Raw genomic sequence first — 16,521 nt, forward strand, 5'->3', positions numbered from 1 at the left:
GGAGTACTGGGACTCAATGCTGGTAATGTAATACTGGAGGGGAAGTTGTGGCTGTTGTTCAGTGAATACACGTCAGGCTCTTATCAGATTCACCGACCATTTCTCCAAGCTCTCGAGCAGCGGGGGGCGCTGTAACAATGCTGAGTGTTCATAGGCTGGGGGATTTTCCTGACCCCACGACAGCACCTTAGAGAGAGATGGCTCCGCCCCAGGACAGGAAACCTGCAGCATAAAAAGGTGGAGCCGCTCTCCCACCTCAGTGAGTTTCCAGAGCATGAGAGGGACTCCCCCTTACGTTAGTTCAGTTTAACATTCTTCTTTTTTTTTTTTTTTTTTGCAACACCCGTGAACACACAGACTTACACCAACAGGGAGGGAATAAAGAGGTGCTGTCGTGGGGTCAGGAAAATCCGATTACCGGTAAGTGTAATCATCATTTTTCCCCTCCCCCACGACAGCACCTTAGAGAGAGATTTCAGAGATCAGCCTCAGGGTGGGAAACAGTACTCAAGACTTTTGTACCAAAGAGAAGGTCAGAAAAAGAGTCAAGTTGAAGCCTATAGTGTTTATAGAAAGTGGACGGAGAAGACCAGGTGGCAGCCCGACAGATCTGTTCAATGGATACGCTGGCCCTCTCAGCCCAAGAAGTGGACACCACCCTCGTGGAGTGAGCCCTCACAGAAATAGGGGGAGACACACCGGATACTGAATACGCCAAGGATATAGCTTCTCTGATCCAGCGGGCAATAGATGCCTTAGAGGCAGTATTACCTTTCCTAGCCCCGCCGAACAGAACAAATAAGGCAGAAGACTTCCTCCAGTCCTTAGTCACCTCCAGGTACTGCAAAATACACCTCCTGACATCGAGGGAATGCATCTCCTTCTCTCTGTCATCTTTTGGTTCTGAAAAGAAAGCTGGAAGAGCTACCTCCTGAGCCCTATTAGTCCTAGAAGGAACCTTCGGCATAAAGGCGGGATCTGGTCTGAGAACTACCCTGTCTTCTCTGATGGACATGAAAGGGGGGTTAATGGAGAGGGCCTGAATCTCCCCAACCCTTCTGGCTGACGTTAAGGCTACCAGCAAAACTAGTTTAAGGGAAAGCACTTTAATTGAGCAAGAGACTAGAGGTTCAAAGGGATGTTTAGTTAGGGCATTTAACACCAAGTTAAGGTCCCAAGGAGGAAATCTAGGGCCTGCTACTGGCGTAATCCTATCTACTGCCTTAAAAAACCTAACAATCCAAGGGTCCATGGCTAAACTCCTTCTCCCTAAGACCGATAAAGCTGACACCTGCACTTTTAATGTACTTTTTGCCAACCCTAGGGACAATCCCCTCTGTAGAAAATCCAACACCTGAACCACTGAAAATTCTAATGGCCAGGAAACACTTTCTGTGCCTATAAAGGATAGGAACTTCCTCCATACCCGTGCATAAATAATATTCGTCACCTCCTTTCTACTTTTCATTAGAGTGGAAATGACCTCCTTAGAGAATCCCTGACTGGCTAAAAATGACCTCTCAAATTCCACGCCGAAAGATGCAGAGACTCTACCTCCGGGTGGAATACTGGACCCTGTGACAATAGGTCCGGAATTCCCGGCAGGATCCATGGATCCGAAACCGACATGGCCCTCAACAGGGAAAACCACGCCCTTTTCGGCCAGAAGGGAGCTATCAGAATCACTCTCGCCCTTTCGTATCTGATCTTCCTTATCACTAACGGAATCATTTGTAGCGGGGGAAAGGCATAACCTAGCGGGAAGTCCCATCTCTGGAGGAAGGCGTCCACCCCAGATGGGCACTCTTTTGGACTGAGGGAGAAGAACTCCGGCACCTTTCTGTTCTCCCTTGTGGCAAACATGTCTACCGAAGGCAGACCCCATAAATCTACTATCTGGGAGAATATCTTTGGACTTAGTGACCACTCCCCCTGACGTAGCCTGTGGCGACTCAGGAAGTCTGCCTGAAAATTCTCGACCCCTCGAATATGAATGGCCGAGAGATGAAGCACTTTCTCCTCTATTTCCTCGAAAATCCATCTTGTCTCCTTCTGTAAGGAATCTGACCTGGTTCCTCCCTGACGATTGAGATATGAGACCACTGTCCGATTGTCGGACATCACCCTCACATGTCTGTTCTGTATCATAGGAAGAACTGCCCTCAAGGCCAACAAAACAGCTCTCAGCTCCTTTCGATTTGACGAGAACAGCTTCTGACCCTGGGACCACTCTCCCTGAAAGATCTGATCCTCCACGTGAGCCCCCCATCCCCAGGGGCTGGCGTCCGTAGTCACAACTACCGGTTCCGGAAAGGACCAGGGAAGTCCCTGAGTCAGATTCTCTTCTTCTTTCCACCAATTTAGGGATGAAAGAGTTACGTCGGACAAACTTATAACTGACTCCAGAGACGTCCCTGCTCGCCTTGCGGCAGCCAAAATCTCTCCCTGTAACTGGCGAGAGTGTCGCTGCGCCCACTGGACTGCTGGCATGCAGGATGTTAAGACTCCTAACAGGGACATAGCTTTCCTTATAGACAGGGTTCCTCCTGACTGAACCCGCCGAACTACTCCCTGAATCCTGGCTACCTTCTCCTCTGTGAGGAAAGTTTTCTCCAGCCTGGAATTTAAAACCAGACCCAAGAAAACCTGGCTTGATGATGGCTCCATCCTGGACTTCTGGGTATTCAAAAGCCACCCCAGGGACTGAAGTACCTCCATCACCCGATTCAGAGCCCAGACACACTCCGCTTGAGTTTGGGCCACCACCAGAAAGTCGTCCAAGTAAGGCAGAAATGTGATGTTCTCCTTCCTGATGAAGGAGGCCATCTCCGCCACTACCTTCGTAAAGATTCGAGGTGCCATGGAAAGGCCAAAGGGGAGTGCCTGGAACTGGTAATGAAGAAGCCCAGTCTCGGTTCTTACAGCCACCCGGAGGAATCTCTGGTGATCTGGATGAATCGGAATATGATGGTACGCATCTTTTAAATCCAGAACCGCCATATGACAACCCGGAGATAAAAGAAATATTGCTGACCTGATGGTTTCCATCTTGAATTTCCTGGCTTTCAGGAATTTGTTCAGGTATTTGAGGTTTATTATAGTCCGGTATGACCCATCTGGTTTCTTCACTAGAAACAGGGTGGAATAAAAACCTCTCCCTATCTCTGACTCTGGGACAGGAAGTAACACTTTTTTGTTTATTAGTTTTTTTATTTCTTGCAGCATAATGATAGAAAACTTTGAAATCACAAATTTTTCCGCGGGGTATCTCAAAAATTCTAACCTTAGACCTTCCCGCAGAAGACCTATCAACCATCTGCCCGCCATCTTTTCCCAAGCAGGAAGAAAGAATCTTAATCTTCCTCCTACTGGGATCATGGCGTCATTGCTTTCCTTGTTTTCCCCCACGAGCTGCGGCTGATCTAAACAAAAAGCCCTTACTTCCTGATCTAGGCCTTGCTCCCTGCTCTCTGTCCCCCGTCTGCTTTTTATTCTGAAATCCACTCGGGTTCCGAAAGGGCCGTCTATATTGCTTAAATTGAGTGAAAGATTCTTGGGGAAACTTTTTCTTTCTATCTGCCGCTTTTTCGAGTAAGGAGTCAAGTTCAGACCCAAAAAGGAACTGGCCATCACAGGGAATGCTACACAATCTCAGCTTGGACGGCATATCCCCCCCTTTCCAATTCTTAAGCCACAAAGCACGTCGCGCGGAATTGGAAAGGGATGCGGCTCTCGCTTCCAGCCTCACCGAGTCCACTGCGGCATCTGCAATAAAGTCCGCGGCCTTCTGGAAAGTGGGCATAGATGCCAACAATTGCTCTCTAGGGCATTTATCCCTAATCTGCCCCTGTAGCCTATCCAACCACAGTGACATAGATCTCGCAACCACTGTGGCGGCTATACTAGGCCTGAAAGCCGCCGCAGAAGATTCCCATGAATTCTTAAGGGCAGAATCTATTCTTTTATCTAAGGGATCCCTCAAGAAACCCATGTCCTCAAAGGGCAGAGAGGATTTTTTAGAAATCTTGGAAATGGCTACATCCAGCTTCGGGGCCCTGTCCCAAGATGTAGATGCCTCTTCCTCAAAGGGGTACTTCCGCTTAAAGGTTTTAGAAATAAACGGTTTTTTATCCGTTTTTTTCCATTCTTTTTCTATCACAGCTGAGACCGATTTATGGACAGGGAAACACCTACGCTTCTTTTCCCTAAGTCCCCCAAACACAACATCCTCTACAGATCTATTTTCTCTGGTATCTTCCAATTCCAGGGTAGATCGGATAACCTTTAACAATTTGTCCGTATCTTCTGCCGGAAAAAGGAACTTTCCTTCTTTGGTGTCATCCTCCGAAGAGAAGGAATCATTAGAGTCCTCATCCCCGGAGAGAGAGCCACTATCTTCCGATTCCACGTCGGACTCCTGTCTCACTTCTCTTCTTCTCTTCCTACCGGCTTTCAAGGAATTTTTGACTTCGGACATAATAGACTTAATGTCTTTTAGAAGACTCGGAGTCTCCTCGGCCACTGTCTTCTCAATGCACTGCTGACAGAGCTTCTTAGCATAAGTAGAAGACAGCGAGCACTTGCAGATAGGGCATTCCTTGTTCTTTTTCTTTGTCGCCACCTTCTTAGGCACCGTCTAAGAAAAATGGAATATACCCAATCTAAGTAACAGCCTAGACCCTGAAAGGAGCGAGAATAGGACTCACAATACCGGCGGCAAGATTTCAATATCTGCACATTCAGATCTCCCTTCTTCATCCATAATGAAAGGTAACCTGCAAAAATATTGCCCAGGTTATCTACTGCCACCAAGAATTCCTCTCACCTGAGAGATACATAGTTACTGCAAACCTCTCCATGCCAAGATAGCCCAGGAACTTGGTCCACTTCAGGCACACCGAAAACAGACAACGGCGTCCAATAACTCCAGCACCCTCATACCTGTATGTAGTTGGTTTTAAAACTGCCGGGCAGCCGAACTTCCGGTCACCTGACCGGAAGCGCACGGCCGTGGAACGCATGGCACTTCCTGTCCAGACGCCACCCACCAGCGTCTACATCCGGTGGCGTCCTGGCTGGTTTGCAGCAATACTGGGGCCTTCTGGCCACCCTAGATCCGTTGGTGCGGTCCTCCTCGTCTGAGGGACCAGCACCTTCTGCCCTTGTGACCCGGGATCTTCTCACCGGTATCCTGCCCCCGACGCCTGTGGGGATGATCGGACAGGTAAACAAGCCGCCTCCAACCCTCCGGCATCTACCGGGACTTCCAGGTCAGGACGACAACTGCAGGCTCCCGTACCAGGACAGGAAACCTCACTGAGGTGGGAGAGCGGCTCCACCTTTTTATGCTGCAGGTTTCCTGTCCTGGGGCGGAGCCATCTCTCTCTAAGGTGCTGTCGTGGGGGAGGGGAAAAAATAGACTTCATCAATAAAGATTAAAACAGAAAAAGTCACAATTATCTGAGACTTATGAACACAGCTTTAGGCCTCATGCACACGAACGTATGTATTTTGTGGTCAGCAAAAAACGGATCTGCAAAAAATACAGATGACATCCATGTGCATTCCGTATTTTGTGGAACGGAACAGCTGGCCCCTAATAAAACAGTACTATCCTTGTCAGTAATGCGGACAATAATAGGACATTTTTTTGCGGAACAGAAATACGGAAACGGAATGCACACGGAGTATAAGGCATGAGGCCTTATACTGATCTAGAGCAACTCCACTTTATGGGCCACCCCAACATTCAGTCTCATTCATCACTCCCCTCCAACCTCCTACAAAACACAGTCCCATGTAAAAAGAAACATCAATAACCTGCCTTTAGCCTTTCCAACATACAGTCCCATGTAAAAATCACTCCCCTGCCTTCACCTAGTGTTGGGCAATATAAAAAAATATTCCAAAGATAATATTAAGAAATTTATTGCGATAACGATATATATCGCAATAAATACACAATTAGAAAAAAAAAAACGCACATACATCTCTACAAAACATACAAGGTATTACAGCACCACATACCATACCCATAGAGGTTCTCTTTCCTCATCATCTCCATTCAGAGATCAGACCGCCATGATAACTTCTTCCAGCCACGTCTCGTCTGCAGCGTTTGACACAGACAGAGGTCGCGCTACATTTTTTCTGGAAAAATACTCCTCTTACCATTTTTGAGGAGTATTTTTAGCCGATGAGTATGAAAGTTACAGTAATTCAAATAGTTAATACGAAGGCCTACATAACATTAAGGGCTTTCTATTTATGCAGGGAAACCATTACTAGTATCTAGAACTGGCTTGCATGCATAAATAGCAAATTTAGACAATTTTAAATTCAGCTGAGGTCACTGTTGCTCTGAGGGGGTCGGCACCACTGAGGTCACTGTTGCTCTGAGGGGGTCGGCACCACTGAGGTCACTGTTGCTCTGAGGGGGTCGGCACCACTGAGGTCACTGTTGCTCTGAGGGGGTTGGCACCACTGAGGTCACTGTTGGGCTGAAGGGGGTCGGTGCCACCGAGGTCACTGTTGCTCTGAAGGGGTCGGTGCCACTGAGGTCACTGTTGCTCTGAAGGGGGTTGCTGCCCACCAAAGTTACGTCCTTGTAGATGAGCTCTCAGGTGGGTATGTAGGTGCCACCGCGGCTGTTGGTAGACTCTGAAGAGACCTGAGGCACTGGCAGAGCAGGACACAGGCACAATGGATGGTGGTGTATGCTGGTGCCAAGGACACAAGTGAAAGACCTGGGCACATACCTCGCACCGCCACAGTCACATGTTATGGATCTGGATGATGTCATCACGCAGTGATAACCACTGATCTAGGGTGCAGCAACCTTTGGCACTCCAGCGCTGCTGTGAAACTACAACTCCCAGCATGCACACTTGCTCAGCTCTTCTTGCAACTCCCAAATAAGTGAAAGGAGGATACTGGAATTTGTAGTTTCAGAAAAGCTGGAGTGCCGGAGGTTGCTTATCCCTGATCTAGAGGCTGTCATTTTGTGTTATGCTTGATCTCGCTATAAAGGGTCGTTTGTCTTCCATGACCCATTTCCCTATCTCATGCCACAAAATTGCCACCACCGCTGTGGTTATTGGATTATACAATTTTACAGCGAATACTTCATGCGCTTGGCAGAGGGACTGTATGTCCTGGAGGCTGCAAATGGCCACATGCAGTCCTTGTAGCACCATGTGCCGCCCAATATGTCTAGTTCAGCGTCTGATGGAACATGCTGCAATGAATCCTTGATGGATTCATAAGAAAGTTGACAGGTGACAGGTCTGTTGTTATGGAGGTCTCCTGTGTCCAGCGCTGGGACCCCCGCTGACTTCTATAAGCAGGAGTCTGAAGCGCTCAGCGCTGTAGTGAAGACGGTCCCCTAGACCTTCTATTGAGGCCGTCTTCAGTACCGCACTCAGCAGGAGGAGAGATGGCGCTCGGCTGAGCGCTTCAGACTCATCATTATAGGGGAAAAACAAGACGCTCTGATCCCCACTATATTTCACAGATTCCCACTTACCCCGCCAGTGAGGATCGCGCGCCTCCTTAATCCCTTCAGAGCGGTGTGCCATAAGCTCCGGCAGCTGCTCAAACTGACCAATCACAAAGCTCCTCACTGTAAGAAGCCTTGTTATTGGTTGTTTCAGGCAGCAGCATCGCTGCGCTGCCTGTGCCGTTCACAGCGCTCACTGCGCTGATGAATAGCAGGGAAAAGTCTAAGGCGTATCGGTACGCCTTAGACTTTTTCCAGGGAGTAAAATGGCCTGAACAGGCGTCTATGACGCTTGTACAGGCGTTATTGCGACCTCTGGACACAGACATCTTAGATTCCTCACATCATCTCCCTCGTGGTGCCCCAACAATGTCATCCTGCTGCTACCCCTAATACTGGGCTGTGCTCCCTAATGCCCGCAAACACTATACTGTAGAAATAATAGTGCTAAAAACATAGTCTCCCCCCAGTAACTCACAGACTGCCCTCAGTAATAGTGCCCCCTACAGTACCCCCAATGGCAATCCATTATTATAGTGCCCTCCATATTGTGCCCAATAAAGCCCCTACAGTATGCTCAATATTAATAATGCCCCCATGGGGAATTAAGTCCCCCTATACCCTATAGTGCCCCAAACAGTAACAAGGTCCCCTTATAAGGCAGCCCTTTAGAGCCCTCATAAGTAATAAAAACCTATAGCGTCCCCAGTAGTTATAATGCCCCCTGTAGTAGCCCCAGTATTTATAAAGCCATGATGCAATGTCCCTGTGGTTATAATGACCCCCTGTATTGCTCCGCCTTGTATTATAATGTTCTCCCCCTCTAGTATAATGCCCCATATATAATGCTCTCCCCCACTAGTATAATGCCACCATATATAATGCTCTTCCCCTCTAGTATAATGCCACCATATATAATGTTCTCCCCCTCTAGTATAATGCTCCATATATAATGTTCTCCCCCTCTAGTATAATGCTCCATATATAATGCGCTCCCCCTCTAGTATAATGCACCATATATAAAGCTCTGCCCTGTAGTATAATGCCCCATATATAATGCTCTGCCCCTAGTATAATGCCCAATATATAATACTCTCCCCCTCTATTATAATGCTCCATATATAATGCTCTCCCCCTCTACTATAATGCCCCATATATAATGCTCTCCCCCCTCTAGTATAATGCCCCATATATAATGCTCTCCCCCTCTAGTATAATGCCCCATAAATAATGCTCTCCCCCTCTAGTATAATGCCCCATATATAATGCTCTCCCCCTCTAGTATAATGCCCCATATATAATGCTCTCCCCCTCTACTATAATGCCTCATATATAATGCCCCATATATAATGCTCTCCCCCTCTACTATAATGCCCCATATATAATGCTCTCCCCCTCTAGTATAATGCCCCATATATAATGCTCTCCCCCTCTATTATAATGCTCCATATATAATGCTCTCCCCCTCTAGTATAATGCCCCATATATAATGCTCTCCCCCTCTACTATAATGTCCCATATATAATGCTCTCCCCCTCTACTATAATGCCTCATATATAATGCTCTCCTCCTCTAGTATAATGCCCCATATATAATGCTCTCCCCCTCTACTATAATGCCCCATATATAATGCTCTCCCCCTCTACTATAATGCCCCATATATAATGCTCCATATATGATGCTCTCCCTCACTATTATAATGCTCCATATAAAATGCTCTCCCCCTCTAGTATAATGCCCCATATATAATGCTCTCCCCCTCTAGTATAATGCCCCATATATAATACTCTCTGCCCTCTACTATAATGACCCATATATAATACTCTCCGCCCTCTACTATAATGCCTTATATATAATGCTCTCCCCCTCTAGTATAATGCCCCATATATAATACTCTCCGCCCTCTACTATAATGCCTTATATATAATGTTCTTTCCCTCTAGTATAATGCTCCATATATAATGCTCTCTCCCTCTAGTATAATGCCCCATATATAATGCTCTCTCCCTCTAGTATAATGCCCCATATATAATGCTCTCCCCCTCTAGTATATTGCCCCATATATAATGCTCTCCCCCTCTAGTATAATGCCCCATATATAATGCTCTCCCCCTCTAGTATAATGCCCCATATATAATGCTCTCCACCTCTAGTATAATGCCCCATATATAATGCTCTCCCCCTCTAGTATAATGCCCCATATATAATGCTCTCCACCTCTAGTATAATGCCCCATATATAATGCTCGCCCCCTCTACTATAATGCCCCATATATAATGCTCCCATAAATAATGCTGTCCCCCTCTAGTATAATGCCCCCATATATAATGCTGTCTTCCCCTGTAGTGTCATACATAGATATATTTAAAAGCAAAAACATTATACTCACCTGTATCCATCTGCGATTCAGGCACTACCTGGTGCAGGCAGTCACAACAACATCACCCCAACCTCCTGTGCCAGGTAACAGGTGGCATGAAGACGTAGGCACGTGACCATATCATTGCGTGTGACATCACTAAAATACTGCGGTAATTAAGAAATCGTGATGTCGCCGTTTTTAATACCGCGGTATATCATAGATACTAGTTTATCATCCAACCCTATTTTCACCACTACAAAAACACCACTAACCTGCCTTCAGATCTCTCCAGCATACAGTCCTAGATAAAATACATCACTCCCCTGTCGTCAGCTCCTCAGCATACAGTCCTAGATAAAATACATCACTCCCCTGTCGTCAGCACCTCAGCATACAGTCCCATGTAAAATACATCACTCCCCAGCTGTCAGCTCCTCAGCATACAGTCCCATGTAAGATACATCACTCCCCTGTCGTCAGCTCCTCAGCATAGTCCTAGATAAAATACATCACTCCCCTGTCGTCAGCACCTCAGCATACAGTCCTAGATAAAATACATCACTCCCCTGTCGTCAGCTCCTCAGCATACAGTCCCATGTAAAATACAACACTCCCCTGTCGTCAGCTCCTCAGCATACAGTCCCATGTAAAATACATCACTCCCCTGTCGTCAGCTCCTCAGCATACAGTCCTAGATAAAATACATCACTCCCCTGCCGTCAGCTCCTCAGCATACAGTCCCATGTAAAATACATCACTCCCCTGTCGTCAGCTCCTCAGCATACAGTCCCATGTAAAATACATCACTCCCCTGCCGTCAGCTCCTCAGCATACAGTCCCATGTAAAATACATCACTCCCCTGCCGTCAGCTCCTCAGCATACAGTCCCATGTAAAATACATCACTCCCCTGCCGTCAGCTCCTCAGCATACAGTCCCATGTAAAATACATTACTCCCCTGTCGTCAGCTCCTCAGCATAGTCCTAGATAAAATACATCACTCCCCTGTCGTCAGCTCCTCAGCATACAGTCCCATGTAAAATACATCACTCCCCTGTCGTCAGCTCCTCAGCATACAGTCCCATGTAAAATACATCACTCCCCTGTCGTCAGCTCCTCAGCATACAGTCCCATGTAAAATACATCACTCCCCAGCTGTCAGCTCCTCAGCATACAGTCCCATGTAAGATACATCACTCCCCTGTCGTCAGCTCCTCAGCATACAGTCCCATGTAAGATACATCACTCCCCCTGCCTTCAGCCCCTCCAAGCTCCAGCATACAGTCTCATGTAAATAATATCAGCCCCTCTCTTTAGACCCCTCTAACATACAGTCTCCAGTACAAGGATCACTCCTCCTCCCGCAACATTTTCCTCATCCACACAGCGACCCGACCTGCAGCCTCCGCTCCTCTCTCCACAACCCGCTCTGTCTGGAGAATCTCCTACAAATCCTGAGGCCCCGCCCCCTGGCTGGCGAGACTCCGCCTCTTCCCATGACATCATACCTGCCAGGAGCAACTCCATTCTAGTCACTACCCACGGTGAAACGTCATCGAAGCTTGTTTGTGCCAGGGCTGCAGAGCGAGCGGCGGCCGGGCCCGCGCTCCCTCTTCTGTTCCTCTGTCCGCCTTAGTGAAGGCCATGTCAACCCCGGCCAGGAGGAGGCTTATGAGGGACTTCAAGAGGTGAGCAGGGCACACTCTACCCCCGCCCAGGGGGGACCTTTCAACTTTCTCTGTGTGTGCCCCAGGCCTGGAGGGTGGGGAGGCACCACGAATACCCTAGTGGCAGACGTGAGGCTCCAGCTCCCATGTGTTGGAATAAAGGGGCAGCCAGCACCTGGCAGTGTCCGGTGGTGAGGGGGCTGTGCCCCCATTGCTGCTATATACATTCTCTGTGCCCTGCTTTGTGACTTCTGCCCGGTGTCCATGCTGTACAGCAGGAGGGTAGCTACAGGCTCAGTGGCGTCACAAGGGTCTTTGGGGCCCCCTCCGGCTCCTGGGCCTGGTAGTGACTACTGGCCCCCATGTGGAGCAGTACCCACGGGATTAGGGATAAGTGTTTGGCAGCAGCTTTCTTCTCTATGCCTGCTGACAACTCATTAGATGGCGTCCTACACACTGCAGCCAGTCACTGGCCTCTGTGGGCACCTGGAGTCTCGCTGCGATGCCTGACTACCCCTTGTGACTGCTGAGGCCAGTGATTGGCTGCAGTGATCGCATGGTGTAGTTGGTGAAGTATGGCTTATCTTTTAGAACTGTACTTCAGTCTCTGTTTTCATCCATATTTTTGGGGGCTCCAGTTATCACAGTATTTTTGTGCCTGTAGTTCTTGGTACCTTTTTTGTGGTTAAAACTCCAGCTCCATAGTTATCTGAAGGTCTAGGAAATATGAAATGCCAGAAAAGGTTTTCTTTTTTTCTTTTTTATTGCTAATGATGTTGTCTTTCTTCCTTCTTTTCTACACCTTTTTTCTAGAGTATAGATTTTTTTTTTTTCTATTCTATTTACTGAACATGATTATGGAGGCTGCCATCTTGTCTGAGCATTTAGAGAATTGTTACAGCAGCCATCGTGGGCCCTAGACACAATGGGCAGGAGGGATTTGTAGGCATGCCCTGTGCCGAGGTCAGGAGGGAGTAGATAAGGCTACTTTCACACTCACGTTTGGTGCGGATCCGTCTGGTATCTGCACAGACGGATCCGCACCGATAGATAATGCAAACGCTGGTATCCGTTCAGAACGGATCCGTTTGCATTATTCTTTCAAAAAAAAGTTTGTCAAAACGGATCCGTCCTGACTTTACATTGAAAGTCAATGGGGGACGGATCCATTTTCAATTGCACCATATTGTGTCAGTGAAAAACGGATCCGTCATCATTGACTTACATTGTAAGTTTAAACGGATCCGTTTGGCTCCGCATCATCAGACGGACACCAAAATGTTGCAAGCTGCGTTTTTGTGACCGTCTAAAAAATGTAACAGAGACCAAACGCAGCCAAACTGATGCATTCTGAACCGATCCTTATCCATTCAGAATGCATTGGGGCTGAACTGATCCGTTTTGGGCCGCTTGTGAGAGCCTTGAAACAGATCTCACAGGCGGACCCAGAAACGCTAGTGTGAAAGTAGCCTAAGCTGTGATATCAGCTATTGTGAATGGTGGATTTGCTGTCTAAGGTGAAGACAAATAAGTCACAGGGGCCTGATGAGATACACCCAAAATTATTAAAAGAGCTTAGTGGTGAGCTGGCAAAACAGTTACAGATTTATTTAACCAATCATTAGTAACAGGAGTCGTCCCGGAAGATTGGAAATTGGCAAATGTCGTGCCCATTCACAAGAAAGGTAGTAGGGAGGAATCGAGCAACTATAGACCAGTGAGTCTGACATCAATAGTAGGCAAATTAATGGAAACCCTATTAAAGGATACAATTGTGGAACATCTAAAATCCCATGGATTGCAAGATGAAAAACAACATGGGTTTACTTTAGGGAGATCATGTCAAACAAATCTGATAGATTTTTTTGACTGGGTGACTAAAATAATAGACGGTGGAGGTGCAGTAGACATCGCTTATCTAGATTTTAGTAAGGCTTTTGACACTGTCCCTCATAGAAGACTTATCAATAAACTGCAGTCATTGAGCATGGACTCCCATATTGTTGAGTGGATTAGGCAGTGGCTGAGTGACAGACAGCAGAGGGTTGTAGTCAATGGAGAACATTCAAAACAAGGTCATGTTACCAGTGGGGTTCCACAGGGATCTGTACTGGGACCGATTTTGTTTAATATCTTCATAAGTGATATTGCAAAAGGCCTCGCTGGTAAGGTTTGTCTTTTTGCTGATGACACAAAGATATGTAACAGGGTTGATGTTCCTGGAGGGAAACGCCAAATGGAAAAGGATTTAGGAAAACTAGAGGAATGGTCAGAACTCTGGCAACTGAAATTTAATGTGGATAAGTGCAAGATAATGCACCTGGGGCGTAAAAACCCAAGGGCAGAATATAGAATATTTGACACAGTCCTGACCTCAGTATCTGAGGAAAGGGATTTAGGAGTAATTATTTCAGAAGACTTAAAGGTGGGAAGACAATGTAATAGGGCAGCACGAAATGCCAGCAGAATGCTTGGATGTATAGGGAGAGGTATAAGCAGTAGAAAGAGTGAAGTGCTTATGCCGCTGTACAGAACACTGGTGAGACCTCATTTGGAGTATATTGCGCAGTACTGGAGACCATATCTCCAGAAGGATACTGATACTTTGGAGAGAGTTCAGAGAAGAGCTACTAAACTAGTACATGGATTGCAGGATAAAACTTACCAGGAAAGATTAAAGGACCTTAACATGTATAGCTTGGAAGAAAGACGAGGCAGAGGGGATATGATAGAAACTTTTAAATACATAAAGGGAATCAACTCGGTAAAGGAGGAGAGAATATTTAAAAGAAGAAAAACTGCTACAAGAGGACATAGTTTTAAATTAGAGGGGAAAAGGTTTAAAAGTAATATCAGGAAGTATTACTTTAATGAGAGAGTAGTGGGTGCATGGAATAGCCTTCCTGCAGAAGTGGTAGCTGCAAATATAGTGAAGGAGTTTAAGCATGCATGGGATAGGCATAAGTCCATCCTTCATATAAGATAGGGCCAGGGGCTATCCATAGTATTTAGTATATTGGGCAGACTAGATGGGCCAAATGGTTCTTACAGTGGCGGAAATAATTATTTGACCCCTCACTAATTTTGTAAGTTTGTCCAATGACAAAGAAATGAAAAGTCTCAGAACAGTATCATTTCAATGGTAGGTTTATTGTAACAGTGGCAGATAGCACATCAAAAGGAAAATCGAAAAAAAAACTTTAAATAAAAGATAGCAACTGATTTGCATTTCATTGAGTGAAATAAGTATTTGAACCCCTACCAACCATTAAGAGTTCTGGCTCCCACAGAGTGGTTAGACACTTCTACTCAATTAGTCACCCTCATTAAGGACACCTGTCTTAACTAGTCACCTGTATAAAAGACACCTGTCCACAGAATCAATCAATCAAGCAGACTCCAAACTCTCCAACATGGGAAAGACCAAAGAGCTGTCCAAGGATGTCAGAGACAAAATTGTAGACCTGCACAAGGCTGGAATGGGCTACAAAACCATTAGCAAGAAGCTGGGAGAGAAGGTGACAACTGTTGGTGCGATTGTTCGAAAATGGAAGGAGCACAAAATGACCATCAATCGACCTCGCTCTGGGGCTCCACGCAAGATCTCACCTCGTGGGGTGTCAATGGTTCTGAGAAAGGTGAAAAAGCATCCTAGAACTACACGGGAGGAGTTAGTTAATGACCTCAAATTAGCAGGGACCACAGTCACCAAGAAAACCATTGGAAACACATTACACCGCAATGGATTAAAATCCTGCAGGGCTCGCAAGGTCCCCCTGCTCAGGAAGGCACATGTGCAGGCCCGTCTGAAGTTTGCCAATGAACACCTGAATGATTCAGAGAGTGACTGGGAGAAGGTGCTGTGGTCTGATGAGACCAAAATAGAGCTCTTTGGCATTAACTCAACTCGCTGTGTTTGGAGGAAGAAAAATGCTGCCTATGACCCCCAAAACACCGTCCCCACCGTCAAGCATGGGGGTGGAAACATTTTGCTTTGGGGGTGTTTTTCTGCTAAGGGCACAGGACAACTTATTCGCATAAACGGGAAAATGGACGGAGCCATGTATCGTGAAATCCTGAGCGACAACCTCCTTCCCTCTGCCAGGAAACTGAAAATGGGTCGTGGATGGGTGTTCCAGCACGACAATGACCCAAAACATACAGCAAAGGCAACAAAGGAGTGGCTCAAGAAGAAGCACATTAAGGTCATGGAGTGGCCTAGTCAGTCTCCGGACCTTAATCCAATCGAAAACCTATGGAGGGAGCTCAAGCTCAGAGTTGCACAGAGACAGCCTCGAAACCTTAGGGATTTAGAGATGATCTGCAAAGAGGAGTGGACCAACATTCCTCCTAAAATGTGCGCAAACTTGGTCATCAATTACAAGAAACGTTTGACCTCTGTGCTTGCAAACAAGGGTTTTTCCACCAAGTATTAAGTCTTTTTTTGTTAGAGGGTTCAAATACTTATTTCACTCAATGAAATGCAAATCAGTCGCTATCTTTTATTTAAAGTTATTTTTTCGATTTTCCTTTTGATGTGCTATCTGCCACTGTTACAATAAACCTACCATTGAAATGATACTGTTCTGAGACTTTTCATTTCTTTGTCATTGGACACTGAATCTGCCGACACATTCTATGTTTCTATGGATCCTGTGTGTGTGTTTATTTTCGTTACGACATTCACTGCACAGGAAACTTTTAAAAATATTTTAATAGTTAAAGGGGTTGTCTCATCATGGTCAATGGGTCATATCGCTAGGATATGCCCCCATTATCTTATAGGGACCCGCACCTATATCGAGAACGGAGCCCCTCAAGGTGGTGGCTGGAGGACTTCGTTCCGGCCACCACCAAGCCGGCTCCCCATAGAAGTGATAGGGAGCATCCCGCGCATGCGTTGCTCCCATTCATTTCTATGGGGCCGACGGAGATAGCCGAACCAGTGCTTGGCTATTTTTTCGGCGGCTCCATAAAAATGAATGGAGGGGGCT

The 16,521-nt window shown here is 46.5% G+C and overlaps 1 protein-coding gene across 1 annotated transcript in view; it reads left to right on the top strand.

Annotated features, from left to right (window-relative positions):
- The first annotated feature begins 11,377 nt into the window (after window positions 1–11,377).
- The window catches only part of UBE2B (ubiquitin conjugating enzyme E2 B), a 40,509-nt gene continuing 35,365 nt past the window's right edge, over window positions 11,378–16,521 (top strand). Inside the window, exon 1 of the mRNA XM_040442522.1 lies at window positions 11,378–11,548. Coding sequence (XP_040298456.1) covers window positions 11,505–11,548 — 44 coding nt within the window. The 5' untranslated portion in view covers window positions 11,378–11,504. The remainder of the gene's footprint in view (window positions 11,549–16,521) is intronic.

Source organism: Bufo bufo, chromosome 1 (assembly GCF_905171765.1).
Source record: "Bufo bufo chromosome 1, aBufBuf1.1, whole genome shotgun sequence".
Lineage (NCBI taxonomy): Eukaryota > Metazoa > Chordata > Amphibia > Anura > Bufonidae > Bufo > Bufo bufo.